This window comes from Saccostrea echinata, unplaced genomic scaffold, assembly GCF_033153115.1.
Source record: "Saccostrea echinata isolate AGI-Se365-2 ecotype Australia unplaced genomic scaffold, CSIRO_AGI_Sech_v1 ptg000010l, whole genome shotgun sequence".
Classification (NCBI taxonomy): Eukaryota; Metazoa; Mollusca; class Bivalvia; order Ostreida; family Ostreidae; genus Saccostrea; species Saccostrea echinata.
The window spans coordinates 5,969,361-5,984,659 of NW_026889759.1; the positions used below are offsets into that span (position 1 = coordinate 5,969,361).

Consider the following 15,299-nt stretch of genomic DNA (forward strand, 5'->3'; position numbering starts at 1 on the left):
CTCTAACAACATATAAGTCATGATATTATTTAGAAAATTTTAGAAAATATGAGCTTCAAATCCGTTCCCATCCCCTTTAATTCTCATTTGTCTGTCAGTCTGTCTGTCACAAAAACTTTAACCTTCGTCATAACTTAAGAATAAAAAATGATATGGCTTTCGTATTTCACATGTAATAACCTATGACAGGACTTTTACCCTGGACACAATTTTTGAATGAGAAGAGATATGCCTTTCATATTACACTTCTACATTACTGTGACAAGCCTTTCAAAATATCCTATGATTTTTTACCCTAACCTTGAAGTTTGACCTACTTTTTAAAAAATAAACATTTAACTTTTTTAGTGAAAGGAGAAAGGCATTCATAGTTGACATGTGCATTACTTGTGACAAGGCGTATCCGAATCTGCTTTCATTTTTGACTCCTTGACCTTTGGTCTAATTTTTAAAAAAATTAATATTGATGATAACCTTTGAATGAGAGAAAAAATTTCTATTTAATATGTGCATTACCTGTTTTAAGACCTTTCTAAACGGACTCTTGACACTTAACCTACAGTCTTTTTCATTATTTTTACATTGGTAATAACTTTTAAATGAGAGAAGATGGAGCTATCATATATTACATGTTTAATACCTATGACAATACTTTTAAGACAGATATATCATTTTTGACTTCATCACCTTGACCTAGAAGTTTGACATACTTATCAAAAAATGTAACTTTGGTCACAACTTTTGCTCCAGAAGAGACATCTGGGTTTTTCATATCTTTTCACATGTGCATTACTTGTGAAAAGACCTTTCCAATTGTATTATGAAATTGACCTCATGACTTAATTACCTTGAAGTTTGCAGTTTTGAGAAGCTTTAATCTTTGCCATAATTTTTATCAATTCAATAATTTATCTTTTTTTGGTATGACAGACAGGACAGGACACACAAACAAGACAGTTACAATATGCCATGAACCACTAAGACACCGAAAACGGGGAATTTTTGGTTGTTGTTTGGCCTTTGCATGTTACTTTACACAACCATTTATGCCAATAAATATATGTATTTTCATAGTATAAAATCTACCCGTATAGATATTAAAACATAAACTTTTGGCTTATTTAATTAAAAAATATAAAATACGGCAAGTCCATTATCGACATAAACCCCAACTTAATTTCTGGATCAATTTTGGCTCAGCTGAACAAGAAAGTCTTACCGAAATTTGTCCGTCATCATTGTTGGTTTAATCAACTTTTCGTTTTTTTCCCCAGAACTACTGGACAAATTTCAACCAAACTTGGCACAGTGTTTCTTCTGTAACATTCGGGTTAAATGCAAACGTTCCGAATTATGCGGGTTTGGTGGGTTTTTTTTCCCGTCATTGTGAACTCTGGGGTGAAGGAAGGGCTAATCGGGGATCACGGTTTACACATCAAAATTAATAAGTCCTTTAAAAAACTCAATAGAACGTCTGGCAAGGCCATGTTAGTTTGCATGTGAATTCAAGTTCGGCTAAAGCATAACTTTTTTGAGCTGTATTTTGGGCCACAGTACTGTTTTAGTGGGAATAAAGAGGAAAAGAATCTTACAACAAGAGGCCCATGGATCTTACCGGTCACTGAATATCATATTTGTCTGGACTCAAGTGACTATGCCAAAAAAAATGCAGTTTGGTGAAAATTCTACAATAAAAATTGGCCTGAAAACCGTCTTCTTTACTCATGGACCTATGGCAAGCAAATTGTTTGCACAATTTTAATGAACAGCTAGTTTTCCATAAAAAAAATTTATGTCCCCTAGGGCCAGGGATCCGGCTCCAGTTTTGGAGCTAGGTTTAAGTATTTTCTTTATTTCTGAACTTCTAGGAGACAAACTGAATGAATATGAAAGTTCTCATCAAACCGTTTTTTAAAAAAGATTCTGTAACATTTGCTTGTAATGAAAACCCATCCCTCCCCCAAACCTATCAAGATTTTAAAATCTATGTTCCCTACATTAGATTGAATGAATGTGATAATTTCTAAGATGATAAAATGGTTTCTTGATGGCTAAATTGGTCATACAGCCATGGGTCAGCAAGGCCAAAGAGTTAATTATAATCAAGCACACATTGTATCTCCCAGAGGAAAATATATGAATATACCAAAGTTGTAATGTTTTTCAACATTTGACCAACTTTGCCCATCCTTGGGCCTGAATCCCGAGTCTTAATTAAAAATTTTGGTAAGAAAAATACTTTAAAATATTTAAGTTAACATGCAATCAGTTTAAAAATCTTCTTTACCCATGAACATGTTCAGGTTATGTTCAGGGATGGGGTAATGGTAATTGACAGTAATTAATTACAAATTTTGATGTAATTGAAAGTAATGTGTAATTGGCCCAATTTTCAATTACATGTATTTGTAATTTAATTAATTACTTTTGAGAAAAGCATGTAATTCACAATTACTTTTCAATTACACTGATGTTTAATAAATGAGAAATAGCCCCTCCCCTTTTTTTCAAATCCCAAACACTCTATTCAAGAAAGGTCAACTAATTTTTAGGACAAAATGTTCTATAATATATTTTAAAAAATTATATATTTTCTTTATTTAGTGAATTGGTGTTTCATCTTTAAAATGCATTTTCTTCAAAACTTTTTAATATTATTTATCTCCTTGTTCATAAATATATTAAGTAAAAGTAATAATTTCAATTAAGTTGTTTATGAATTAACACTTCAAATATCTAGTCCAATGGCTTCTAATCCTTTGTTTGCAATGCGTACAGCTTGTGTAAAAAGTGATTAACAGGTGCTAATTAGTGCCCTAGGGTTATGTACATATTGACACTTAACTTAAATAGAGATTTTACACACATTTTGACCTTACCTATTGGTAGTTTTATACACATACATTGACTATGTGTTCTCACAAATTTTTTTTAAAATATATAATTTGGTGTTATAACACCATGGCAATTTTTCTATTTTAATAACAGTATAGTTTAACACACAATATGTCAATACTATAACATTTTGAGATATATAGCTTAGGATGATGAAAAAAAGCAGGAAACAAGGCAAAACGCATCCATTGTTTTGCAAAAATATATATGAAAGCTTAAAAACGGACACATGAATTAATGGAAAACAACATCCAGGTCCTTTAAAAGGACTGTGTCCAAGTTGAAAATTGGCTCTTTTTTTTTCCCAAAAGTTAGGTAACAATTCCCAACTGATGACCAAATTCAATTTTTTGATGCTATTTATATATAGAAATAACGTGTTTTGAAATTTTAATCATTTTTTAAAGATATATATCATGTGTATATGGGGAACAAGTCCACTACATGTATTTAACTCTTTAATCAACAACATTTTCCAATTTTTCCACCTTTCCGATTAGCCACCTTTTCGATTAAAAATTCACAATTAGAAGGGTACAGGACCCTGTACCAAAAAGGGTCAATTAAGCCCTGAAACTTGCTATATAAGTCAGTGTTTATTTATTCCTGTCACAAATGCCCCAGTGTAAAATATCTTCATTGTGGCAGAAAAATCTTTAAACCTGATAGATGTAGGTTAGGGAACACAATATTTTAAAAATTTCATTAACTGAAACTATATGAATATAAATGAACGTTCATGACTATTTATCATTGTTTATTTTTATATGATTTTTCTTAATGTAATTTGTAATTTAATTAATTACATTTGCAGAGTAATTGTAATTTAATTAATTACATTTCAAAATCCTTGTAATGGTAATTTAATTGAAGGTTTTGGGCAAGTAATTTAATTAATTACTTTCCTAAGTAATTGACCCCATCCCTGGTTATGTTCATGTATCAGGTTATTAAACCGATGTATATAAATACATATAGCCTCCGAAGACAATTTTAAGCTTACACTTTTCTCCTCAGATATACTAGTAATCAATTGTTAAAACACTGCCATTATTTGAACCAAAAAAGGAATATACTGTGAGCAAAGAAAATTTAAATGTGGAAACATAAAAATTTACCAATGACACATACACATCAGTTTCCCATGCTAAACTTCTTTCATCCTTGTTTTTTGAGGAATTTTATATACTAGTACATAATTAACCAACCAAAGTTTCCACTCACAAGGAAGACCAGGAAATTTGCAAACATTCAACCCTTGATATAACCATGTTTACAGTAATACATGTACAGTTATACTTCAGTATTTGGAACACTGATATCTTACATACCATGGATATGTCGAAGTGATTTGAAGTCCCAACCACTTTTTCTTTAAGTATTTTACCCTCCATCTCTAAAATCCTCAGATATCTTGAAGTTTTTTCTTGGTCTCATCAAGTTTGAGATAACAAGGTTTGACTGTACTTCAAAAGTTTCTCTTGAATAGTCAAACATACTACATGTCCTTTAGTTCATGTTTAAAAAAAAAAGAAGAAAAAAAAACATGTACCATTTTTGAAACGTCTTTAATAATTTTGCAACAAACACAATTGTTATATCAATATGAACTGAATGTCTCAATGGTCCTTCTGTTGCATCAGAATTGGAAACTTGTCGAAGTCTGTCTTTCATTCCCACTGTTATCACACTGTGTCCAATAATAAAACTAAACCCTAAACTTTTTTCACATCATGCTAACTTTGAAAATAATGATTTTGCCACCTGTACAAAAGAGAAAAAATAAAAAATATACATTATTTTTAAATTGTCATAAACATTACAAAAAGCTACATCTCTTTGCATTTTAAACATTTTCATCTCAACATCAAATTATCTTAAATCTAGTCATACAATTCTTATTCTGCCTCTGAATATATTTTCATTTTATTTCATTTTGAAAAAAAAATCTCATTTCAAGCTCTTTGGGTTGCAGAAAGCAGGAATCAATCAATACATGTAGTGTTTAGTAAAAACAAATATTGGATATTATATCCATTTTATCTCTATGTCACCTAGGATATATTTACAAGTAAATTTACAAATGGGATTAAGGGAATTAATAATTATAAGGCTACATAAATTTAATTCACTGGTTCTCAGGCCAGTTTTCTCCAAAACAGATGTGGGAGGAAGGCATTTTTTTTTTTATCATTTTATTGGCGATAAAGTAGATAAATACCCAAATTTTCTATAAAATAATGATAAAAATTCTTTGTTCATAGATATACTTTCCAAGTCTGATCAATAGGTTTGCATTATCCATTGCTTATCAATGTGTGAACATCGTAGGTATTATCTTCGAATGTATTTTTAAGCAAAGTAGCCAGGTCTCCTTCAAAATGGCTACCAGAAGCAATATTTGAGTACTAAACTAGAAAGTGAGGTGGGAACTTTCTTTTTTCGGATTGGTCTTCACATTACCAACTTTTTATTTTATCAAAAATACGATAAAATTTGGAATGCAGCTAGCTCATAACAGATGTGTGCGGGCCTGAGAACCGTAATTTCAATTTTATGTAGCCTAATTTGACACCTTTATAATGTGTTTGATTTCAGTTGTGAAATTTACATTTTTGTAACTTTGGTATTAAACAAGATAAATAAATTTTCCCCTTCATTTTTGACTGATGCAAATTACCATGACTGCAATGTGCGTATCTTTAATTCATTTTATAAACACTTCCCTGATTATAATACTTACACAGTGGTCTACACAATTTACATAATCTATCAATTCTTCTTCACAAGTCTCCTCCTCGATGGCAGGTTTTACAGCTACCCTTTCATTACATTTATCCAGTATCTCCTTGAATTCTGCACATTTGGGTTTCGCAGAGCATTCCTCTCGTAATACCGTCTGAGGATCCTATCAAAAGAATATTTATGTTGTCAACAGTTTTTAAGACATTAGCATCCTAAAAATTTGTTTAAACAATGATGGAATTGATGGCATACAAACATAATACATATAATTCTAGATTTAAAGTCATGGTCTAAGTATAAGATTATCACTAAATTTCTAACTAGACCAATGCTTCCCCTTTGTTCCTTTATATTTTGGGCAAGACATGAAGAATACTGAAAAACAGGGAACACTTTATAATTAAACTGCTTAACAAAATCCAATATATTTCACCATCTTCATTCATTTATTAGATCGGAGGGAATTCTAGCTATATTCAAGCTGCTCTTTTTTGCTATTTTTGTCTCTTCTTTATTTTTCACGACTATTTTACACAATATTTCATTTTGCTTGATAACATGTTACTGGTACATATTTTAATGTAAAAACAAAATAAAAATAAACACAACTTCAGAGAGGGTCATCTATAAATTTTACTATGCTTTTCTTTAATTTCCTGCATTTAGATTTTTTAAAGCTTTCATTTTGAAACACTACCAGACAAAATATATTTTGATATACACCCTGGGTGTGCAGGGAATAGCTGATAATAGGTAGTCTGCATGATTTAGGAAATTCTTAGGTAAATGTATTGGTATATTACATTGCATATCTGTTTGTACTGTGTTTTTCTGGGACATCATTCATTATGTGCACTTCTTGTCAAATATACTAGTAGTTTACTGTTAGAATGTCAACATTTACAATTCTGAATTTTAAATTTAGAATCTTATACACAAAGAAATAGTATGAGAAGCTCATGAGCCTTATACCAACTTGAAACAGAAATGTTTCTGGTTAAGAACAATTTTACATCATACATGATGCAAAATTATCAAAATCATTATTATCAAATTAATGCAAAAATATCTGCTCAGTATCTCAATGTTTTGCTTTTGTGTGTCAGCAAGGCCAATCTTTCAATAATTTTTTTTCAATCGCTGGGAACTAAAGTGATGCAATAAATCAGGGATATATGGAAATATTTTTTTTTATCTTACTACTAATTCCTCTTCTTCTTCTTCCTCTGACTCTTCCTATATTATAAAAAAGAGAGAATAAAGCAAAATAATTAATGTATTAAAAATAAAATGCACACTCCCCCCTCCCTCTAATATTGTTTAATATTGATACATATGTAATATCTCCATGTTCATAATGTCACATTATGTTAATTCATTATTGATCTATTTCTAACCCAAATACAGTTAAGTTTATAAAAGACAACATAATGATCATTGTCAATCTTTGTTCCAACTGGGTAAATACAAATAATTTATTATTTGCCAAAGAGAACTTAAGCTTTCCCCATTTGTTTTGTTTCCAATGCAAAGAACTTGGTGTCCAGATGAAGCTGATTTACAACAACAATTTATTCTTATCTATGACTCAGTAGTGACTTGACTTATACAATTGTAACACTCTTGAAATCAAAGAATCCAAATTTCAGCATTACAATGGGTATTTAAATTCACATCATTACAAAACATGAAGATTGACAAGTAATCAAATAATACAAGTTCCTAAGATAAAAAAAAGTCATGTCAGTGACAATGGTCCAATAAATTCTTTTGGTGCAAAATTGATAAAACTTAGGGGGAGCTTTAAACAATATTTGGGGACAGTTTCATAACAACTTTTTTTCTGTAAAATTATATCAGGGGATATTTTGACTAAATCTAAGGGGTGCTATGACCATAATTAAGGGAGAGCTCTGAGACTGCGACAACTATATTAGGGGGCGCATTCAGTGGTATTCAATAGGACTGGGACGATATATTGAGATATTAATAATATCGATTCTCTGTGAGGACAATACGCATATCGATATGAATGGAGAAATATTGTAGTATCACCAAATAAATTCTGTCTTATGTATTTATTTCTTTACTTAACATTTTGGGTTTAATATGTAAAATAAATATGCTAAATATAAATATTTAATACTGATATGAAATAAATAATAATTAACACCACTTGTATAAAATAATTTTGTTTTACAACAGATATACAACTTCTTTGAATAAATTATTCTTATTTGTGAAGAAATGTTTTGTTCATTTCAATGCAAAAAAAGATTTTATAACCAATTCAACATATTGTGATACATATTGTATTGTGGCTCAAATATCATGATATGTATCAATATAGAAAAAGTTGTATTGTCCCAGCCCTTAAGTATTCAATTCTAGAGGTTATGGGTGCCACTGCCAACAAGTCAAAAGTATATCACCTAGAATATCTAGCATGCTGGAATATTATCTGCCATTTCACTAGTTTTGTTTCAACTGTCACCAACTATCAGGGATGGGGTAATTGAAAAAAGTAATTGTAACTGAGTTTAATTAATTACATTTTTCAAAGTAATTGGAAGTAATTTGTAATTGACCACTTTCTCAATTACTTGTAATTGAATATAATTAATTACATTGAAAAAAAATTACCTTGTAATTTCAATTACTTTTCAAATACATTTCATTTACTACAGTTAGTAATAGAATATGTCAATTTTGTAATGATCACTGTATCGAAGAACTTTTTGCTTGAATGTCCTGCATATGATCCTTTAAGAAGAAAATATATCAAACCATATTATTTCAGATCTCCATATGTACAAGCTTACTCAGCTACTCAGCTCTCATGATGTTGGTGTTTTAGTTGGATAAGGGAAATTCATTCTTCATGCAATGATATTAAGAAATGATGAATAATTCAATTTATATGTATATTATGTATAGATATTTTTTTCATGTATTAATGGAGAGTTTATAATGCTTACTGTAATTGTTGGTGTTGAGGAGTCAGACAGATGGACATTAGGGGTTTCACCCCTCGTAGACTCTCGCCATGCGCTCATAATTATGTTCATTTTGTGTATGCTGATGGGCCGTATGGCTTAAAGTTGTTTAATAAAGAATTATTATTACTTTACATAATATATATTATGTGTATTCAGTAGGAAAATATTTCCAACACAGTCACACTTTACAGTTATTTTAATTTATTCAATGAAGCCCTTCTCTTTTTCAAAATCTTATAAACTTCTTTCATATCTCAATAAATGAATTTGACATATTGGCTTGTTTATAAAAATATTAGTTTGTTTCCTAATGCACATAAAGAATTAATACTAGTTTAATGTTTTATCATAAATTTTGTTCTACTTCTCATTGGTATAGACATGAAAACATTTCAATTTTTAGTTGCTCGATTATCAAAAAAGAAAAGAAATCAATTTAATATGTCATTAAGACTTGCCTTGTTGCCCTTCAACTCCCAGCTGTGAATTGCTACCAAAACAACCCTCCAAAGTTTTATATAATTTTATACCATGCTTTGTTTAAATTCAATGATATGACCATTAGAGATGATTTATTAAATACTACATGTATTAAGAATGCTCTACTATTTATGTACTTCATAAAAGAAATAAAAATATTGAATTGCTATTTTAACATTTAAACAGATCTTTATATACATTTATGCATTTGGTATCTGAAATATTTATTACAGAAAACAAGTATTATTTGTCAACATTTGCAATTTAAGGTGTTTAGCTTGTCTACCTGTAGCTAATTTGAGAGTATTTTATGGTTGATTCAAAAACTCTTGAAAACTCACTTTTAATCAAATTTCATAAAGGCAGTCAAGTGATAAATGTACATGTAGGACTAGGTCTTGTGTTGATGAAACACACAAACATCACAGGCACCTGACATTATTTATTTTAAATATTCCCCCTACCATAAATTTACATGTATTTGTTCTTCGAGATTTTTGAAAGTGAAACAAAAGTAATTGAGATGTATTTAATTACATTCTTCAAAGTAATTGAGAGTAATTAATTACATTTGTAAAAATCAATGTAATTACAATTGCAAGTAATTGACAAAATTTTCAATGTATTTGAAAGTATTTAGTTACATTTCAAAGTAATTGACCCCAACCCTGCCAACTATCAAAAAATGGTTAGGTTATAGCTGAAGGTAGCGTGAGCAACAACCAGTGCCAGTGAACCAGTAGAAAATTTTAACATTTATAGTCATTAAATATTCTGAAAATATTCTTTTTATTTAACAAGTTTATCTTTCAACATTATTTAAAGACATTACTCTACTTTTTGTGGAAATGGCAGAAAACATTCTAACTAATCTTGTTTCAAAGTTGGTCTAGCTGATCATATATAGAAATTTTGTAGGATATCTGAATATTACATGGTGAGTAGGGATGGGTATTGCCCCAAATTTCGTATCGTGATATATATATATCAATTTTTTCCCCAAAATATCATGTTAACATCGTGATATTTTTACACAGAATTTTTACTACAATTTCAAATGAATTTCTATAATTTTTCTTACAAATACGCTGTAAAAACATAACTTCACTTTTTTCATTTTTATTTATATAGTATAAAACATGTTTGGATGCCAAAGTTTATTTTTTTTCAACATTTTTTAGACTTCCTGTAACTCTTTATTTAACAGTTTGAAGAAATAAATGAATCAGGAATTTATAATTATGTACCAAATACAGGTATTTTAGTCTCTGTATCATGATACATATCAGGCAAAAAAAAAAAATCACTATATACCGGTATACCGATAAAATCGTCCATCCCTAATGGTTACCTTTATTTAAAGTAATTTTTTCATGAAAGTCCAAACTATCAGTTTTAATATCATGATTATCGACTGTATGGTACCAATTTAATTTCATAATGGATAGTAATTTTGGTCCAATTTTGTAACACCAATGTTCACATTCAGGACATAGTATACATGTAGACTGGAATCATCAATATCTGCCCTAGGGGTGAAACGATAAGCCTCCTTCATGATACGTATATCTAGATTTTGTCCTGGTAGTTAATTATTTTCAATACCATACATTTTGATAGAAGGAAACAAATTGTTTTATGTTTTGTTTCAATAAATCCAGTCACTTAATCTACGTGCCAAATGACTAGAAGAGATTGATTAGAATGAATTGACTGTTCAAGATTATTTAACAAACTATCAGTCCTTAAAAATTTACATTTTTTAAATTTAATTATTCTGAGTAGTGTTTTTACCTTTGCCAAACGGATTGAAAAATAAACTGAACTGAAAATTGAGGTCTTGCACCATGTACCAAATGGCCCCTCCGGGTCCATAGTGCATTATCATTTTAATAACAAAAAGGATATTTTAGAATGATGTAAAATTTCATATTAGTGTATTACTATTCTCTATTGAGAAGTTAATGGCTCGTTTTAATACTCCTCCTCAACTTCTCTACGAAAGGCCCAATAAAAGCAGTTCAGAAATTGACTAAATGGAACCAAACCAGACCCCACTTTGATCGATGTTTTCGGTCTGATGCAATATCATACATGTAGTCTGGATGCACAGATGTTATTCTGCCATAGAAATGCGAATAAAATACCAATTCTGCTGACTTAAAACATGTTTTAATGATAGAACACTTACTTGCGATATCTGTGTCACCAGATTCGTTTATTCATTCAAAACTGCGTTTGAACCCGGGTTGACCTCTAAACAAGACTAAAACTATATTCCTCTGGATAACTATTTAACACTGAAATATTTAATCCAATTTATACGGAGAAAAAGTTTTAAACTTTTTTAGAAGTCAAGCGGGTTCAAACAAAGTTTTGAATGAATATATGAATCCGGTGACACAGATATCGCAAGTAAGTGTTCTACCGTGATAAATGTTTTTAAGTCAGTAGAATGGGTATTTTTAATCACATTTCCATTGCAAAACAACATCTGTGCATCCAAAATATGTCTATGAATGATAATGCATAAATTCTAAAACATCAATCAAAGTGGGACCCGGTTTGGTTCTTCATTTGGTCAATTTCTGAACCGCATTTATTAGGCCTTTGGAGAAGTTGAGAGGGAGTATTAAAATGAGCCATCAACTTCTCAATAGAGAATAATGCATTACTACTTTTCAGGGGCGTAGCTTCCATTGTGGCAATGAGGCAACCACCTCACTAGATTTTTAACCACCAACACTCCCTCCCATAGTTAATAATAATACATTCAGTGTTTTTTTTCAGTACTTTGGGACTGGGGGCTGGGGCCCTCAGAATTGGGAATTTCAGCGTCAATTAGGCTATATTGGGAATCTCCCAGAAAACCCAGTCACTTAAAAAGCATTGTCAAAAAGCTTTGTTTTTGTCTTTGTGTTACTTTAACAAACAATTGTTTTAATAAATCAAGACTATTCTTGGTATGAATTATCTAATTACTTGCATCAAGAACAATAGTGGTATGAATTATCTAATTATGAAGAAATCCAACATGGCTGAACAACAAAACCTGCTTGAACTTCACTGAAAAACATGCAATAAACAAACTGAATTTGATCAAATATTTTGTAAGTTTTTCTTTGGGAAAACTTCCAGTACATTTTGGGAAAATACAGGCATATTTTCAATTGGGACTGGGGCCGAATTTCGGCCCCAAATCGGCCCTAAAAAAATCACTGACATTGCAGAAAATATCTTGTAAAAATTACAATTTAAGCAATTCTGTAATGTATATTCATACCATCAAGGTTTGGGCTCTACCTCCATTACTGAGAACTCCAAGTACGCAATGATTAGAAAAAAAATTAAAAACTGATAAATGTTTGACAATTATAGTTTTGACGAAATAAATTTAAAAAAAAAAAAAAACGTGTATTCATCTTAAAATGTGTTAGTTTTAGTAAACATATACTTATTAACTCTTTTACCATCGTCGGAAACCTGTGGTGGTCTAGCTTCTCTTACCTCGTGGGTTTCTGACGATGCTCTTTTAAATACTTTAATAATATGAGGTATCATATCCACGCTATAAAACCGGTTATATTAACTAAACTTCTGTGCAGGAGAAGTCTGATAAAACACCCAAATCCATATTCTGTATGGAGGGGTGTGTGGTGCTCCCCTACCCCCCCCCCCCCAGCACCACCACCACCACCATGGCGCTGCCCTGAACCTACTTGGGGCCGCCTTTCCCCATAGCCCCTGCCCCTATGGTTTTGCCTCACTAGAATTTTAAGTCAAGCTACGCCCCTGCTTTTGAAGAATTGAGAATTCCTTAATTTCACCCTAAAAAAGTCTAAATGTAGCTTTCTTTTGAACCTTTCCATATTTACAGGGCCCTCTCTCAGAAATTTTTACGGAAAACAAAGACTTGGATTGCCTCTTTTTAATGTATATATTAAAACGTTTGCATTTTCCTTTCATAACACGGTTTATGATTTAATACTTTGTACAGTGTACACCACTCCACTAAAAAAATTATTAAATAGTTGTTGTACCCATATTTTTTCTTAAATCATTGAAAATAAAAAAAATATCAATGTGTTCTTGGTTAACAAATTTGTTGTCCATTCAATGAAGAAGTTGAAGGACGTTTTGACATTGGGAAAGAGAGCTTACATGGTCTGCAGTATTTGGTCTTCAATAAGAGTTTGCAAGTTCATTCATTACATTACACTGCAATAAAATATGTTGTATTATTCTAACAAGTACCCAATTTTATACTTAATCGTCACCTGTTCTTCTGGTTCACCGGCGACAACAACCTCGTCTCCTAACGCCATCTTGAAACGTTCAAAAGGTTATGGTAAAATATATTTAGAATGTCGAACTCGACTACTTGTAAAATCAAAGTATTGAAAGTACTGATAGGCTGTGACGTGTACAGTAAGTGTAGTACATTTGAACAAAATTAAAATCACAGGCGCTCCCCATGTAAGTTTGTAGATGACGAAATGATAGTCTCGTCTTTGATAGGACAGGTATTTACAGTGTGACCTCATGCATACGTCTGTTGTATCCCGTGTGCAATTTATCATTTAAGTACAAATGTACTTATAATTTGTTTTAAAAAAATCCATTGGTTCATTAATCAACTTTCTGCAATAAAAAAGGCGAACGGACCCTGTGCGAACAAGTTTTAGGGCGATCGGACTCTGGGCGAACGGGAAATAGGGCGTCAAGGGCGAACAAATTTTAGGGCAAACGAACATACAACCGCAACTACCTGCCATGTTGGCTTTCGCCTGGGACCTATTACCGACTTACTTTAACACTGTGTAGAAACGGACTAGGGTAAAGTGCGTTACCCTAGTCCAAGATGGCGACAGGCAAATACGCTTCGATTATTTTGCACTCAGTTTACACATTATACAGGCTTACATTATGTAATGGATGGTTTTAGTTTAATTATTTTAAATAGAAATACGTAGCTATTGCAAAAAATTTGCGTGATATGTGCTGCATGGTTATTGCCAAATTACGGGTAGAAAATTTGATCAAGATTAGGGTAACGCAAATTTGCGACTAGGGTAAAGATTTTCTGACCTATTTGAGTGATTAGGGTAAAGCATGTGAAAAATGTCATTTTACCTGTTTCAGGGTTTAAAAGACTCAAAACACGTTTTGCCAGTAAATTCATAATTCATTGCACCAAAAACTTTGTAATTGAAAATTCTTAGTGCGCTGACAATTTCTGGAAGAGCACAGTGATCTGATTTTGTTCAAATCAGTTTAGGTTTCTGTTTATAAAACAAATTGAGTCTTGAAAACAGTGTTCTGTTGATTTAGATATGGCGAAAAACTTTTCAAATATCTACATATCAATTAAAGTATCATCAATGACATGTGAAAATAACGAACAGAAATCATACTCAAAATCCAATTTAAACAATACAAATCATGAGCAGAGCAAACATGGGCCTCTGAAAAGTGAAAACAGAGGTGGGATAAGGTGCCATGGAGAAATTAACATACTCTGTTCACCGGTAAAACCTGCCGTGTACTCTTTGTCATGATCAGGTAAATGAAAAAATGACCTAACAATTCATATGAAAAAAGTAGGAAAACATTCGACTTAACGATAGATTGTGTTAATTTTACAAACAAGGTCATTGTATCAAACAGGGAATTTGCGAAATGTTGATTTTAAATGAGATGGTTGATATCTTGTATCATCAACTTATGTGTATACTCTCTCTCTCTCTCTCTCTCTCTCTCTCTCTCTTACCTTTTTGTATTTAGATTTGCATATTATATAGAAAGTTATTTTACTAGCACTTTTACGCCTTATCCTAGACTGAAAAAAACGGGCAAAATAAACTTTGCTGTTCCTGTTGAGAAAACTTTGGTAAAGCATTTGTCAAGAGTAAGATAAATGCAGATTAAACTAAGCTTAGATTCAGAAAACTTGTGCAAGTTTTTTTCATAAAAATTGCACCTAAGTACTTAAAACATTCTTAACTCAGAAAAAAAAAACATTTGGTATTCAAGCATTCAATAAATTATTCTTAGAAAATCAGAACACTTAAGTTCAATCTTTCAGCAACGCATAGAAAGTCTTTCCGAACAAAACGTGCGCTCTTTTGTGATGGAGGTGTTTAGTTAGACTACTATATTACATCATATTTGTCAAAATCA

The 15,299-nt window shown here is 31.2% G+C and overlaps 1 protein-coding gene across 1 annotated transcript; it reads right to left on the bottom strand.

Annotated features, from left to right (window-relative positions):
- Positions 1–4,444: 4,444 nt before the first annotated feature.
- LOC133184635 (cytochrome b-c1 complex subunit 6, mitochondrial-like) lies at positions 4,445–13,483 on the bottom strand. Its single transcript, XM_061319718.1, has 4 exons — positions 13,397–13,483; positions 6,841–6,876; positions 5,639–5,803; positions 4,445–4,659 (listed from the first exon to the last, which is right to left on the bottom strand). Exons 1-4 carry the CDS (start codon positions 13,442–13,444, stop codon positions 4,627–4,629), a joined length of 282 nt encoding a protein of 93 aa, XP_061175702.1. The 5' UTR covers positions 13,445–13,483; the 3' UTR covers positions 4,445–4,626.
- Between the last annotated feature and the right edge of the window lie 1,816 nt (positions 13,484–15,299).

Bases quoted from the DNA above. Each gene is read 5' to 3' on its own strand.
- LOC133184635 (XM_061319718.1), bottom strand. From the start codon at position 13,444: ATGGCGTTAGGAGACGAGGTTGTTGTCGCCGGTGAACCAGAAGAACAG. The intron at 5,804-6,840 runs GTAAGATAAAAA...TTCTTTTGATAG, and splicing joins AAGAAGAAGAGGAATTAGTA to GATCCTCAGACGGTATTACG. The intron at 4,660-5,638 runs GTAAGTATTATA...TCTTTTGTACAG, and splicing joins TAAATTGTGTAGACCACTGT to GTGGCAAAATCATTATTTTC.